The sequence below is a fragment of the Pan troglodytes genome, chromosome 3 (genome assembly GCF_028858775.2).
Source record: "Pan troglodytes isolate AG18354 chromosome 3, NHGRI_mPanTro3-v2.0_pri, whole genome shotgun sequence".
NCBI classification, from domain to species: Eukaryota; Metazoa; Chordata; class Mammalia; order Primates; family Hominidae; genus Pan; species Pan troglodytes.
In genome coordinates this window covers 42,765,752-42,780,926 of record NC_072401.2, presented here as the reverse complement: position 1 = coordinate 42,780,926, position 15,175 = coordinate 42,765,752, and the positions used below count along the sequence as shown (strand labels likewise).

Here is a 15,175-nt window from a genome sequence, read left to right as displayed (position 1 = left end):
TGCATTTAGAACTACAACTTTTGAGCCAAATCTTGTCCGTTAGACGAATTTGGTATGCAGAGCGCTTCGGCTTTCTTCAGACCAACAAAGGTTAGACTGTGTCTTCATAGATTAGAGAGGCCATAATTGAAAGTTTGTTTTGAAATTCCTTATATTTCCATCATACCTTAAGAAATCTGAAAGAGCTTTTTAGAATGAATTACTACAACAGATCACAGTTGCCTTCATGGAAAATAGCCCCATCACTCTGAGTATCCCAAATATATATTCACATAATCCACATCTCAGGCCAAATGTGAAAACACAATAGAGAGCGTTAATGTCTGTTTTGTCAATTTGTGTATACTCACCAGGAAAGAATAAACTTCACTTCATGTGAAGATGCTCAGTTCTTTTAAAGTTTGCATGCATCAATGATCTGGCTGTTTGTTTAGGGCAAATTATCAAAAATTTTCCATAAATATGTGTAGCAAAGCAAGTAAGAATTTCAGATTTGACTCTGATTTCTCTGCTTTCGTTGTGGTTAATATGTGTTACAGCTCTAACACAATTTGGACTTATTTTTAATGTGCTATTGCTACTTTGTTTTCTTTTCCATCTCATAAAGCAGACATTAGTTTTTATACATGTTCAATCATTCCTTTCCACTGTAAAAAGGAAGATCAGTGTGGGTACAGAACCTGTTCATAGGGAGGCCAGCCTGGGTATATATTGATAAATGGTGAATTTGTAGTAATTCATGCTTCCATAATGAGGTTAAATGAAACGTGAAGTGTAGCAAATTCCCTGCAACTCTGATTCAAAAATTCAGTTGAGCCGCATGTCAAGACCGCTCTCCTCTAACAGTTTTGTAGTTGTCGGTGTCGTTAGGTTTTGTTTTTGTATTTGTGCTTATGTAATCTCATTGCTGGGCCAGCCTTTGTACTCTCCCAGATCCATTTGATTTTTAATTATACTTCAGGTCTGCTTTTTAAAAACAATAACGTAGGTACTATTGTTTACTAATTGTCACTTTAATTTTTCTTATGTTTTAAACATGCTAGAGAAAAATTTGTCCATATTGTCCCTTAATTTTGTTTCCAAAGTTAAGATTTCTGTTTTAAAGAGAATTGTAAAATATATAAGAACATTATGCTCTAGTCAAGATAGGATTTTATCAGTGAATAAAATTTAAGTTAAAATATTTTAATATATAAACTCAAATTTAAGATTCCATTGGCAGTGGTTATCAAGAACTATTAAGAAAACTCATGTACTTTGACCTATTCCACCTTAAGAATTCACCCTAAGGAAAAAAGAGAGATATATGGTTTCAGTTTAGAGTTATTTATATTAGCAAACAACTGGAAGCCAGCTAAATGTCCAAAATAGTTACATCCACATTGTAGAGGTTATATATCCATTAACATCATTTTAAAGGATATGTGACAACTTAAGAAAATGCATATTACATAATATTAAGGGGATGGAGCAGAGTATGACACTCTCTATATGCAGGTTTCCAGTAAGGTAAATTTGTGAATTTGAATGAACTATACAACCAGTGCAGATGAAAATGGTGATTGTATTATTGCAGGAAACTATTTCCTAAATAAACAAGTGTTACTTTTATAATTTTAAAAAACAGTCTTTAAATAACTACAATCCTGATATTTTAAAAGGGAACTGAAGCTGTAAAAATTTAATGGCATATAAATATATTCTCTGAAAGTACCGTTAAGAAAAACAAGATTGTTTCTCATTTTTAAATCTTGATTGCCTGTTCATATATTTCTTTTTTGATTCAGCAAGCAGGACCAATTCTGACATAAATAACAAATACCCTATGAAAGCATCTCTTTCAATCAGAAAGTAAACCAAAGAAATGTCATTTTCAAAAGAGTCATGAGTATAATATGTTAATGCTGCTATTATGCAGCACTTGAGTATACAACAGATTCTAAGCAATGCATTTATGCTTTTGTATTCTAAATTGGGGGGTTTTGGGTTTTTTTTCCTAGATCTGGTTTGCCTTTGTTAATGGCTTTTCTGGACAGATCCTCTTTGAAAGATGGTGTATAGGTCTCTATAACGTGGTAAGTTTAGGACATTTGATAATTCCTGTTTCATTGAATACTTGGAGATAAAGGTTCACCCTGCATTTGGCTGCTTGACATAATGACCAGTTTGTGCGCTTTAGATGTTTACAGCAATGCCTCCTTTAACTCTTGGAATATTTGAGAGATCATGCAGAAAAGAGAACATGTTGAAGTACCCTGAATTATACAAAACATCTCAGAATGCCCTGGACTTCAACACCAAGGTAGGACACGGTGCCCTGGCTGGGACATGTTTGGTGGGTCTGTTTTTACCGCCCTCATTATATGGGGTATGTGGTTTTCAAAGGCCAAGGATACACTAGCCTGAGACAACTCCAGGGTACCGACTATGGCAAGTCATATTTCTTAAGGTTCTGATACAGGCAGAGAAGGTTTTTTGTTGGTTGGTTGAGTTTGGGGTTTTTTGTGTGTTTTATAATTAAAATGTAACCAAATTCACTTGGGTTTGTAAGGCAGCAATAAAGCTGGCCTGACGTATAAAAATCATTGTCCTTTTGGTTCTCTGGCCTTCTGTCTTTGCAGTGTTGTGGTGACATGCTCACTCCTCACAGGGGTTAGTCATCTAGGACTGGTAAGGACTGGCTTTATGTGTGTAAAGGAGTGAGAGGTATTTTATTGTTCCTTAACTGATTTTCCATTTTGTGAAATAACTTTGTCCTCGTTAGAATTTTAGATTGATTGTGTCAGGCATTAAAATTACAGTCTCTGGGAAATAGTACTCAGTACTTCCAAGCTATAAAATTAAAAATACAAGATAAAATATCCAACAGTTTATCTAAAATCACATTCTGGGTGTGATCCAATAGTATTTATCCCAGACACACACACACACACACACACACACACACACACACATCTCATTTTCTATATAGTTTACTTTCCTGCAAGTATATATTCTAAAGTGTTTCCATTGGTATTTGTTAATAATTCAATTTCTTGTTTAATGTGAGTGAGGAGGAAAAAATTTAATATTACAACAATCAAGTTAGGTGTCATTTTGAAACTAACATTTGTGTATTTTATTAGTGTTATGAAAGCAACAAATAAAATACACTTTCACAGAATTGTTTTTGTTTAATATAGTGCATGTTTATTAGCATGTTACTGATAATTAGATGTAACCTTAACTCAGAATCTTGAATTCAGGACAGTTAATGTAGGATATTTTAAATATTTAGGAATTCATAAAGCTTTTCAATGGCATTTTCCATATGCCAAGAGAATAAAGTGAAACAGGTGTTTTGGTGCCTCTAACCTCACAGCATAAATGGGCAAGACGTTATTCTTCTGAGACGTGATCTTCATGAACACAGCGTGCCTATGTATCCAGCTGTACACATGCATACAACTTGGTGGCACTGTTTTAAATAAATGAATTTGGTTAGCTCAGGACAGACAGACTGAAGGATTCTTTAACTTATGCCATTGGTTCTGAAAAGTATTTTTAGTGGACTCTCTTAAAACTAATACTATTAATGTGCAGTTATCTCTGCTTTCATTTTTAAATGTTTTACTTTTAGATTTTTAAATTTATTTGTGATGCCCAGTTTGTATTAAATTTCATCACATTGCTGTAATGTTTTTCATTACCTATGGTGAGCATTCACAAATGATGGCAAGCCACAATCAGACTATGGCCTCTGGTTCCCCTGAAAAAGTGATCTGAGAGCTGGGGAAGTTCCAGGCCTACTGGTTGGTATACTAACAATAATTCTCACCAACCAACCTCAGCCACAGGCCTCGTCTACCATAGTGTGGGCTCCATGGTACTGTCTCTGAATTTAGCCTCTAACCACAAATTTGGCCATGCCATTCTTGCTTAAAAACATAAATTGATCCTCACAGAATTACCCAAAATCATTCCTGCAAAGGCACATTCTTCTGTACATGGCAACTTGGACAAATTTTTGTGACCAGGAAAAGGGTATAGCGGGTAGTATATTGTTTTAATGTGGGAGCATCATTCCTCGTATCTTTTATTGTTGAAAAAAGTCTTTTCATTATCTTTAGAGCCCAGGAGTTCAGACAAGTCATCAGATCAACTCAAATGGGTTATACAATTTCTATACCCATTTGAGTGTTTATAGTTTTTATACACGAGTTGCCAACCCTGTTTTACAGGGTTTATGGATTTTTCTAGTGATTTCAGTGAAAAGTATTTGATTCAATCTCATATAAGTGTTTGAAAATTCAGGGACAAATGGCTACAAAATGCACAGTTGTATACACAGCAGTTGCTGGGGGTTCCAAGTGCGGGAGCATTGTTGCCCTGAATGATGATGCTTATGTTTGTTATGGTAAAAAGGGTCGGAGGTTCTGAGGTCGTGACAGGGGTTAAAGGATTAGCATGTGACAATAAGTATCAGTCAGGAAAATGGAAAAGTAGAACTAATTTTTCTTGCACCCACCTGTGCTTTCTGTCAAATAAAAACCTGTGGTAATGACACAGTGAGGAGAAGAGACAAAGGTTAATGAGTAACACAAGTTCAAATGTGTAATGTATTGGAGCGTAAATTGGATCATACAATCCAGTGTGGCTGGGAGAACTAACAAAAGAGATTGAGCTCACAGTGGAAAATTTTGGGAGGCAGGCAACTTAATTTCTGTTGTTTGAACAGCTTAAAACTATTAATACATGCCAGTTTTATTTAGCATAAGTTTTGTTTGCAAGAAGCACTTTTAAATGACAAAACTACAACTGTTCAGAGGGGCCATAAGAATTCTAAACAGTTTTTCTATAACTTAATCTTTCACATCCATGTTACAAAGAAAGTACCAGTGACGCTTGCTCTCTTGTTCTTAAAATACAATAGATATAAAAAGTGGTAACTATTATATGATGTTATAATTATACAAAACTTGGTATTAACACTGTTAAATTGTGAAAGCCTTTAGTAAAGTCATAGTCACAGTGCTTTATTTGTATGATTATATAATACTGGCTATAACAAGTATATATCTTGATACCCTGCAGAGAATAGTATAGAGTATCTTTGTATCTCTTGAGAAGAGAAAGCATTACATCTTTAGCATCAGAAAGCTTACAGTTATATGTGGGGAATATAAAGGGATTTCCCCAAATTATAATCTTTTAAAAGTCTATTCTTCTGGAATTATGAAAATAGTCCCACTTAAGGAATTTCAGAATTCTGCCTTTTTTTATTTTAAATTTTATTTTCTTTTTCAGGCAGAAATTTAAATTTGGTTTTTGAGAAGCAGAAAAAAAATTCAAGTGAAGCTGAAAAAACATTTTGAGAAACATAAAAATAAATAAATGACCCATGAAAGTCTAAGAGGCAGAAAGTGTCTGTCAGTTCTATTAATTCACAGTGGTGGCCCGACAGAAACACATTTTGTGAATCTAGCTCATAGATAAAAAGAAAGGTCAGAGTTCACAGAGCTAGTTTATCGCAAATGGTTCTCATGGATTTTTGTTTTCCCTCAGGTTTTCTGGGTTCATTGTTTAAATGGCCTCTTCCACTCAGTTATTCTGTTTTGGTTTCCACTAAAAGCCCTTCAGTATGGTAAGTAGAAGGGATATGAATGCAAAGAGATGACTTTCTACTTTTTTAGAAAAATAACTCATTGTCAATGTATGTTTAAAAGTATAGCAGTTTCATTGTATGATATTTCTCTTAACCTAAAATGCATGCACCCAAAAATTGTACACACTTTGAAGATTTTTATTATTCCTTTGGGAGCAAAGTGATTTAATATATGCAAAGCCTTTCTTCTTTACTTCTCATGTTTTCCAAACTTGCAGAGAGTTAAATTTTAGGGCTTTTTTTCCCTCTGTTGATGTATAGTTTGAGGACAATAAGTGCTAATATTTTATGTAGCCTATTTATTATACCTATGAGGCTTGTATCAAGCCCTTTATACTGAACCTAATCAGACATGCTGGTATTATGAAGTATACTTGAGCCAATGTTTTGGATGAGGTTTTTAATATGTTTTTATGTTCATCTTGGAGTGTTAGCTTTTACTCTGCTCATTTTGAGGGAAGTGATTTTATTCTCTCGGTTTGGAGAAAGAGGATCATGGTGCATTTCCTATACACATAAAAGTGATTAAATAGCTACTTTAGAAAAGAGATCCCTGTGATTCTTAAGCTGGTGCTGCTCTGTCTTGGAGCTGACTTTGCCTTGAGATCCTCGGGAAGACACCAACCATTCAGCGTGCCTGCTTCAATACTACGGTAATCAAAAACACAACACATAGTACACCCAAGGAATTGTCAGTCCTTTATAAGTACAGGCCATACCTACTGTCTATCAATTAATGGTTGCCAACAGAAGAGAGTGCTGCCTGCTGCTGCCCACTGATGATCTCCTCTCCATAGGTAGCCAGAGTGATCCCTGCAGAACATGAATCAGGCCAGGTGCTTCCCTCCTCAGAATTCCATAAAGATTTAGCATACTTAGAACAAAATCCTCCACCTCCAAATTGTTCCCCATTCCTCACAGATATTCGAATTGGCTCTCTCCCCTCCGATGCCTCAGGTCTGTGCTCAAGAAGCCTTCCCCGATCATCCTGTCCAAAAGAGCAGCCACCAGCTGCCCCCACTGCTCTTAGGCTCTATTCCCTTGTCAGCCTGTATGTCTTCATGGTACTTGTCAATCAGGTTTTGATATGTTTGTTTCTTTTGTATGATCTTTCTCAAAACTCTTTTAAAATTGAAGCTTCAGATGGGCAGGTAATTAGTAGTTTCGTTGCATTCACAGTGCTTAGAACAGTGCGTAGCTTGTAGTAGGCACTCAGCAAATTGTGAATGAATTACCAAGAGCTTGTGGCATAAGCGAGGTGAGTATTACAAAGAAGGCAGTGGTTTCATATTCTAGCTAAGATTTTAATCTCCTTTTTTAATTGCTCAGTAAATTACAACAGTAAATACTTTTCAATGTCTAGGCCGTGGAATGAGCATGGTAAGAATATTTAATTAAAGTGCAGAATATTGACCCAGGAGGCCAGGAGAATTACAGTGAGTTAGTTTGTTGCTTGCTTGTTTGGCTTTGACATATAATTCACATACCATAAAAGTTAACTCTTTTAAAGTGTACAATTCAGTAGTTTTTTAGTATATTCACTGAATTATGCTGATGTCACCACTATCTGATGCCCGACATTCATATCATCCAATAGAGAAGCCCCATATCCATTGGCAATCACTCCCTGTTTCTCCACACCTTCCCTACCAGACCCTGGCAACTACTTACATTTTTTTTATCTCTGTGGATTTACGTATTCTAGACATTTTATATAAATGGAATCATTATGTGACCGTGGTTCATCCATGTTGCAACTGGAATCAATACTTCCTTTTTATGGCTGAATAATATTCCATGGTATAGATATGCCACATTTTTTAATCTACTCATCAGTTGATCGACCTTTAGATTGTTTCCACTTTTTGGAGCAACAGGATATGGAGGTCCAGGGTACAATTCAAGATACCCTGACCTCAGACAAGCTCTCCAAGTAAAATTTATTTTCAAAATGCAAAATTGATATAGGTTTGAAAGATAAGGTATGCCCGTCTTCTAAACTGCTATTTCAACCTTCTAAATTAGAAAAAAAGAAATTGAATATCAAAAGTCACTTAAACCAGATAGCATCCAAAACACCTTAGCAATGACAGGGTTTGAAAGGAATTCCCAAGTGACTTCATCTTCCAGAGAAGCAGTTGCTAGATCCATCATTACGTTTCTCTGGAAAGCCGCGCAGCTATCCAGCTTCAGTCAAGGCAGTTCACGGGAGTGCTGCTTACAGAGACCAAAACTAGCCAAGACTAGGGAACACTTGCTTTCTTTTTTTAAGGGGTGAATTGACGTTTAGCATAAACTACTTTATGGTTTTGATGTTGAGGATTTGTAGTTGTTGTTTCGCCTTGTTTTCATTTTTAAATAAGGAATGTTTTAGTGGGGAGGGTTCTTTTGTTTTTTGATTTCTGAAAGGATGGGGATACTGAAGAACTTTACACATGCTATGTAATATATAGCTACATATTCATTTATTCCTTTGCCTCAGCAGTTCTGAAAGAGTAGTCTGTAGACCCTGGGAATACCCAAGACCCTTTTGTCATCCACAAACAGTGGTATCACTGTGCTAGTAGTCATTATATTCTTCACCGTCATGCACTGGGTTTCATTTAAGAATGCGCATGAAGACACCATAAAACTAATGCTTTTATTAAAACTTGAACCATCTTAATACTATTTTGTATTTGACAAAATGGGAAGTATTAACATACATATAAAGCAGTTCTGCATACCAAAGTGCAGTGATTGTCTCAAGGAATTGTGCCTTCTGGATTGAACCAGAGACTGCAGAATCATGCATGGGTAAAAGATCCATTCAAAGTGCAAAGTAGGCTGGGCATGGTGGCTCACACCTGTAATCCCAGCACTTTGGGAGCCCAATGCAGGTGGATCACATGAGGTCAGGAGTTCAAGACCAGCCTGGCCAACATGGCAAAACTCCGTCTCTACTAAGAATACAAAAATTAGCCAAGTGTGGTGGCGCATGCCTGTGGTCCCAGCTACTCAGGAGGCTAAGGCAGGAAAATCGCTTGAACCTAGGAGGTGGAGGTTGCAGTGAGCCAAGATCATGCCACTGCACTCCAGCCTGGGCGACAGAGCAAGACTCCATCTCAAAAAAAAAAAAAAAAAAAAAAAAACGCAAAGTACAAGGTAGACTGATGGATTTTAATGCAATAAAGTACAGAAAGTTCATTGATATAGTTTCAGATTCCACACTGGCAACCAACCTTTAAGAAACTACCTCTACCACTTTGAGAAACTACTTGGCCAGGCTTAGTAGCTCACACCTGTAATCCCAGCACTTCGGGAGCCCAAGGTGGGTGGACCACTTGAGGTCAGGAGTTCGAGACCAGCCTGGCCAACCTGGTGAAACTCCGTCTCTGCTAAAAATACAAAAGTTAGCTGGGCATGGTGACGTGTGCCTGTAACCCCAACTACTCAGGAGGCTGAAGCAGGAGAATTGCTTGAACCCAGGAGGTGGAGGTTGCAGTGAGCTGAGGTCACATCACTGCACTCCAGCCTGGACAACAGAGTGAGACTCCATCTCAAAAAAAAAAAAAAAAAAAAGAAAAAGAAGGAGGGAGGGAGGCTACTTGTTGAGTTTTGATGTAGTATCAAAGACTATCCACAATTATTGGAAAAGATTATTAAAATACTCTTCTTCTTTGTAACTCCATATCACTGTGCAGCTGGATTTCCTTTTATATTTCAACCAAAACGTGAGAATCCAGCTGCTTTCTATTAAGCCAGAAATAAGAGATTCTGAAAACCCAAACAATACCATTTTTCTCACTTATTTTTTTGTTTGCTTTGGAAAATACTTTTCAGAAAACCTGTCATTTATATTACCATGTGTTAGGTTTTGTATTTATGATAATCAATACATAATTTTAAATTTTCTGTTTTAATTTCTAATTTGGTAAATATTGATAGACATAAACCACATAAAATCTTTTTGAGACCCCCAATAATTTTTTAGTGTAAAGGGATCCATAGACCAGGAAGTATGAGAATGAGTGATTTACCCAAATTATTCAAATGCTGAACATGCCTTGCCCTGATACTGCTTGGTGATTTACATACAGAACTTCATTGTCACTTCTAAACCCCCTCAGGTTAAATAGCTTCACTCCTTTTAGCTAAACAGAGTTCCATAGGGATTGATTATAAATAACCCAAAATGACACAACTGTTAATAGTAATAGAACTAAACTTCAGTGTCTCCAAAGCTCACTAGTACCACTCTCTGTGTTTCATCCCATACTTTATTCTAATATAGTTTGCCCTTACATATTTGACTCTGAATAAACGTTGAATATGTGCATGCATCATTGTATTATATATACCGTGGATTTTTAATTTTTCAATGGTATCAATGATTTAATTATTCAGCTCTTGCTTATTTTCACTTGATTTTATCAGTACTAGAAATTTTTGTGCATCAGCTACCACTTCCTTCGTCTAAAGCCACATTTGAAGGCGGCCAGGTGCAGTGGCTCACTCTTGTAATCCCAGCACTTTGGGAGGCCAAAGCCAGCAGATCACTTGAGGCCAGGAGTTCGAGACCAGCCTGGTCAACATGGTGAAACCCCATCTCTACTAAAAATAACAAAATTAGCTGGGCATGGGGGCGCACACCTATCATCCCAGCTACTCCGGAGGCTGAGGCACGATAATTACTAGAACCCGGGAGCGGAGGTTGCAGTGAGCCGAGATCACGCCACTGCACTCCAACCTGGATGACAAAGTAAGACCGTCTAAAAAAAAATAGAAATAGAAATAAAGCCACGTTTGTTAGTCATTGCTAAAATAACAAAATATTTTAAAATATGCCCCTATACTCAGCCAGACCCTCAAAGAGCCACATGCCTGAAACCACACTGGTGTTCCTTGGCCCTCTGTGAGTTGCTTTTATGAATCCCTTTTGGCCCAATGCCAACAACTTTATTGAGAGGTAGCGAGAAGATTCCCTATGGCTCTCATCCATATTGTTAACAGAGTTCTTTATTACGATCCAGAATGCCCTTTCCTGCTTTGTTTGAACAATTTGTTGGATTTTTTTTTTTTAATCTTGTGGACTCTGAAAATTCGTTAACAAGTCAGATTTCCTTCTTCAATGTTGTCTTTTGTGGCCTATCTTTACAGCAGCTTTGTTAGCACTCAAGAGTGTTTGGGGTTGTTTTTTTTTTTTTAATCTCATTTCTGGCTCCATTGTGTATCCCTTGATTTCCCTTCCTTCGCTCAAACTTTCTGAATATCTTTGAAAAGATTCTGAAAGAATCTCATTTTCCTTTCTAATAGGCCTCTCCTTTTCGTACAGGTACTGCATTTGGAAATGGGAAAACCTCGGATTATCTGCTACTGGGAAACTTTGTGTACACTGTGAGTGCGGGATGTTGGTCTCGTTTGCATATAAAATCAAAACCTTTCATCTGTCCTCATTTTATTTTTAAATTTAAATGTGATATGAGTGTTTCTGGATTTAAGGGTTGTTTACGGTTCCCTTTAAAAATTAAATAAGACCCAGGGCTTATAATGGGGTCTTATTTCATTTTTATCAAATAATGAAATAAAATAACTGAATGATAGGAAATCAGTACCATTAAGTAGCAGAAGGAATGAGGTTTTGACAAATCTGGGGGGTCTCCTTTCTCTTGGCATCAACCCACCAAAGTAGTAAAAGACAAGCAAAAGTATGTTTGCAGGGGCTGGTGGCTCCTTCATACGACATGAATGCGAAAGCAGAGCAGTGGGTAGAAATAAATCAGAGTGTATGTCATGGATGTCTCCTGGGGACACTTTACAGTATCCAGGTCTCAGGAGAGTATTTTTCTTTAATTTATTTCAAACTATATCTCTTCTCTCTCTCTTTTTTTTTTTTTTTTTTTTTTTTTTTTGAGAGGGCGTTTCACTCTTGTCGCCCAGGCTGGAGTGCAGTGGCACGACCTTGGCTCACTGCAGCCTCTGCCTCCCGGGTTCATGTGATTCTCCTGCCTCAGCCTCCTGAGTAGCTGGAATTAACAGGCGTGTGCCATCACACCCAGCTAATTTTTGTATTTTTAGTAGAGACAAGGTTTCACCATGTTGGCCAGGCTGGTCTCAAACTCCTGACCTCAGGTGATCCACCCACCTCAGCCTCCCAAAGTGCTGGGATTACAGGCATGAGCCACCACACCTGGCCTATATCTCTTCTTTTAGAATGTTTGGATCACATAAATTAATTTTTGCATTTAGTAAGTTTTATTTTAACAAATAACCTAAATTGCCATTAGCTATCCTGCTGAGAAAGCTCAACTGTTCTTACCGTAACCTGACTTTACAACCCCACTGGGAAGTGTCTTATCACATGCTGTGTGCAAACCCTTAATGTGCCTTAAAGTAGAACTGGGCACTTCAAGCATTTATTGATCAAGTGCTAGCAAACATCACTTCCATCACCACAACTATCAAAGGTGCCTAGGGTTTCCTTGACGACTAACAATATTTAAGATTGTATTATTATAAATAAATAATATTCCATGTTAATCACTGTTCTGAGTATTTTAGAGTTTTACTCTCAAGAAAAGAAAAAAAAATCTCTGTAAGATTAGTAAGCTTTATCAGTCCCAGTTTACAAGTATAGGAGTCGAGACACAGAGAGGTGAAGTAACTTGCTTTGTTCATTAACCACAATAGCTAAGTGATAACGTCTTGGGCAGAGATAGTCTGACTCCATGGCAAGTACACTTCATAATTATGTTACACTGTGGAAAACACAGAGCAATTAATCCAACCCCAGTTTCCTTTTTCAGAATGACTAGCGTAAGCCCCAGTGATGGGTGCATATATCATGGAGAAATGTCTCATGTCCTACTCAGCAAGGTTTTAAGTAAAGTTCCAGAGTAAGCATTTAGATTTCTAAATGTCTGGTTATTTTATTCATTAAAATTTGTCTTTAAAATTCAGAAAGTTGGACTTTTAATATGAAAGGAGATTTAAAATAAAGGTAAAGTAAGCTTGAAAACTCAAATTAACCCAGGCATGTGCTATTGCTGTTCATGAATTGTACAAAAAGCAGAAAACGCATACAGAGGAGCTCGTGGATGGAGGGTCAGGCTGTGCAGGTGAGGGAGAGGCAAGGAAGCCGGAAGTGCAGTGCTGCCCTGGGCACCTCTGACCTATCACAGGCCCGTCGGCTGCCCAGCTAATTTACCTGTCTCTTTGCTGGTTGGATATACAAAGCAAGCAGCAGTCTCCTAGTCCCATAGTTACATTCAGAGATCTCTGTTCTTTATAAATCCTTCAGTCATTTGATGAACTTTCATGTTTATGAGGTAAAATAACATTTTCCCCTTCTGTTTTAGTTTGTGGTGATAACTGTGTGTTTGAAAGCTGGATTGGAGACATCATATTGGACATGGGTAAGAAAATATCTAACCACAACCAAGAAATGTCACATTTACTTGTGCATTGTCTCCAGTCTTGGTGGTAGTCTTCACTCTAACTTGATATGTCCCAGGTTAATATGTCCTAGTCCACAGGTTTTCAATTGTGGGGTGTCAGGGGTAGGGGAAGGAGAACTGGAGGTTTTAGTTGGGAAATACTGAGTTAAACAAACTTAAGTGCATTACCACAAGACTTCTCAGAGCCTTTAAAGTATTGTCATATATTATGAGTATCCCAGGAAGTGGTGAGACTTTAAACTTACGGATTACAAGTCTTTTCTTAGAGGTGTCACTGGACTGGTGTTCTCTGCAGCAAACCCATTGGAAAGTGATTCTGAAGACTGAAAATATTAAAGATTTGTCCTCAGACATTGATAAATACCCAGTCTTGTTCCATTTTAGATATGTTAGTTTTGCGGTGTACCCCCGTCCAGTAGAGACCCCGGAAACAAAAAGAAATTAAAGTTTCATGTCCCTGGGAAAGATTGCCACAAGGCGTTTGGATTTAACAGCCATCAGCATACATATAATATTCTCACAAGGGTCTGACATATTTCGGTGAGAGCGTGCAGACCAAGAGTAAGGCAGGCTTCCAAATGTTCAGGGATAAAAAAGGTAAGCGTAAGAGGAGAAAACTACCAAAAAAGCTAGAGGAGGAACAGTTCTAACTTCCAGTACCACAAACGTTGCAACTGTTGTAGAAGAGATTAGCACTTAAAGATCCAATTAAAAAACACACACAATTAGGTAGAAACTCCTATAGATAATATTTTTATGGATATAATAAAAAGTTAATAAGGGAATTTGAGAGAGTTTCATTAGTATTTGTGTACTCGGTCTACATAAAACTTTTTTGACTCAGATTTCCTTGCTCTACAGTTCAGCCACATAGCGATATGGGGGAGCATCGCACTCTGGGTGGTGTTTTTTGGAATCTACTCATCTCTGTGGCCTGCCATTCCGATGGCCCCTGATATGTCAGGAGAGGTAATGTGCGCTAATAACTCACAATCCAACAAAACCTTAAAAACTGATATTTTTTAGCAAACCTTAATCATTTAGCATAATTTTCCATCTTGTTGATTTATATTAAAATAGGATTTGACCATTTAAAAGCTGTTTTTAAATTCCACAGTTTCGAGTGATTAATCTTGAGAGAATATTTTAAACTTGAACATTTTACTTAAATCTGACTTATCCTTTCATAAACATAACCAAGACAATAAAATATGGTTGTCGGGAGCTTGAATCTCGTTAAGAATATCCATATAGAAGATGCCATTTTAAAATTACACCATAAAGCCACAAATACATTTTGATTAAAGATTTGGGGAAATGGTGAGTTTCTGTCTTGGGACAGTCTATCATTTCTTCTGTTATCTCTTATTCCAGAGAAAAATCTGCTGTCACTAGATTAAATGCACTTTTTGAGTTGTCCTAATGACATCAGTTTGGTTTTCATTTTGAAAGAATTAGGGCATCTGACATTTCAGCCTTATCATAGTCCATTTTCAATTCTGTCTTTCAGTTTCTTGTTACACGGGTAGGAATTGAGTTATTAGGTGTTCATGGGGGAGTGTCAAAAGATCTCCTTTCCTTCTGAAGAGATTCCAGCAGTAGGAGGGTTTATGATTTCAATTGCAGGAAATTTGACATAAAATGTATAAAAGTAAATGTGGAAAACATTTTGGGATTTCCTGTGACCTCACAGTAACTTGCAAATCAAGGTAATGTGAGCTCCGTGACAGTACATTGTTTTACCGCAGTCCCAGGAACCCTTTCCTGTGGTTTTCATGTATTTGTTGCCCCTAAGTACTGCCTGAGTACCTTTCACTTTTGACAGTCTGGTTTATAGATCATTTTCATGAAATTTTATCTGACAGCATCCTGCTTTTTATAAATTAGCAGAATGCAGACACATTTTTAAAAAATTGTGGTTAAATTTATTAGAAAGAGGCATTATATACTATTACAGCAAAACCAGACATATCAAGGAGTGTATACTTCCTTCTACAAAAAGTGAAGGCTTCTTTTGAAACATATATTGTGAAAACTAGAAATTTTAACAGCATGTATTCTAAGCAGAACAGGGAGAATGCCGTGAGTAGGTCTC

General features: G+C 37.1%; 1 protein-coding gene across 8 annotated transcripts in view; it reads left to right on the top strand.

Annotated features, from left to right (window-relative positions):
* The window catches only part of ATP8A1 (ATPase phospholipid transporting 8A1), a 249,041-nt gene that overhangs the window by 199,804 nt on the left and 34,062 nt on the right, over positions 1-15,175 (top strand). For all 8 annotated transcript variants that reach the window (XM_009447595.5, XM_001150768.6, XM_517167.8 and 5 more), the window contains 6 exons: positions 2,001-2,075; positions 2,180-2,302; positions 5,545-5,623; positions 10,959-11,020; positions 12,982-13,038; positions 13,942-14,049. In XM_009447595.5, coding sequence (XP_009445870.3) covers positions 2,001-2,075; positions 2,180-2,302; positions 5,545-5,623; positions 10,959-11,020; positions 12,982-13,038; positions 13,942-14,049 — 504 coding nt within the window. The remainder of the gene's footprint in view (positions 1-2,000; positions 2,076-2,179; positions 2,303-5,544; positions 5,624-10,958; positions 11,021-12,981; positions 13,039-13,941; positions 14,050-15,175) is intronic.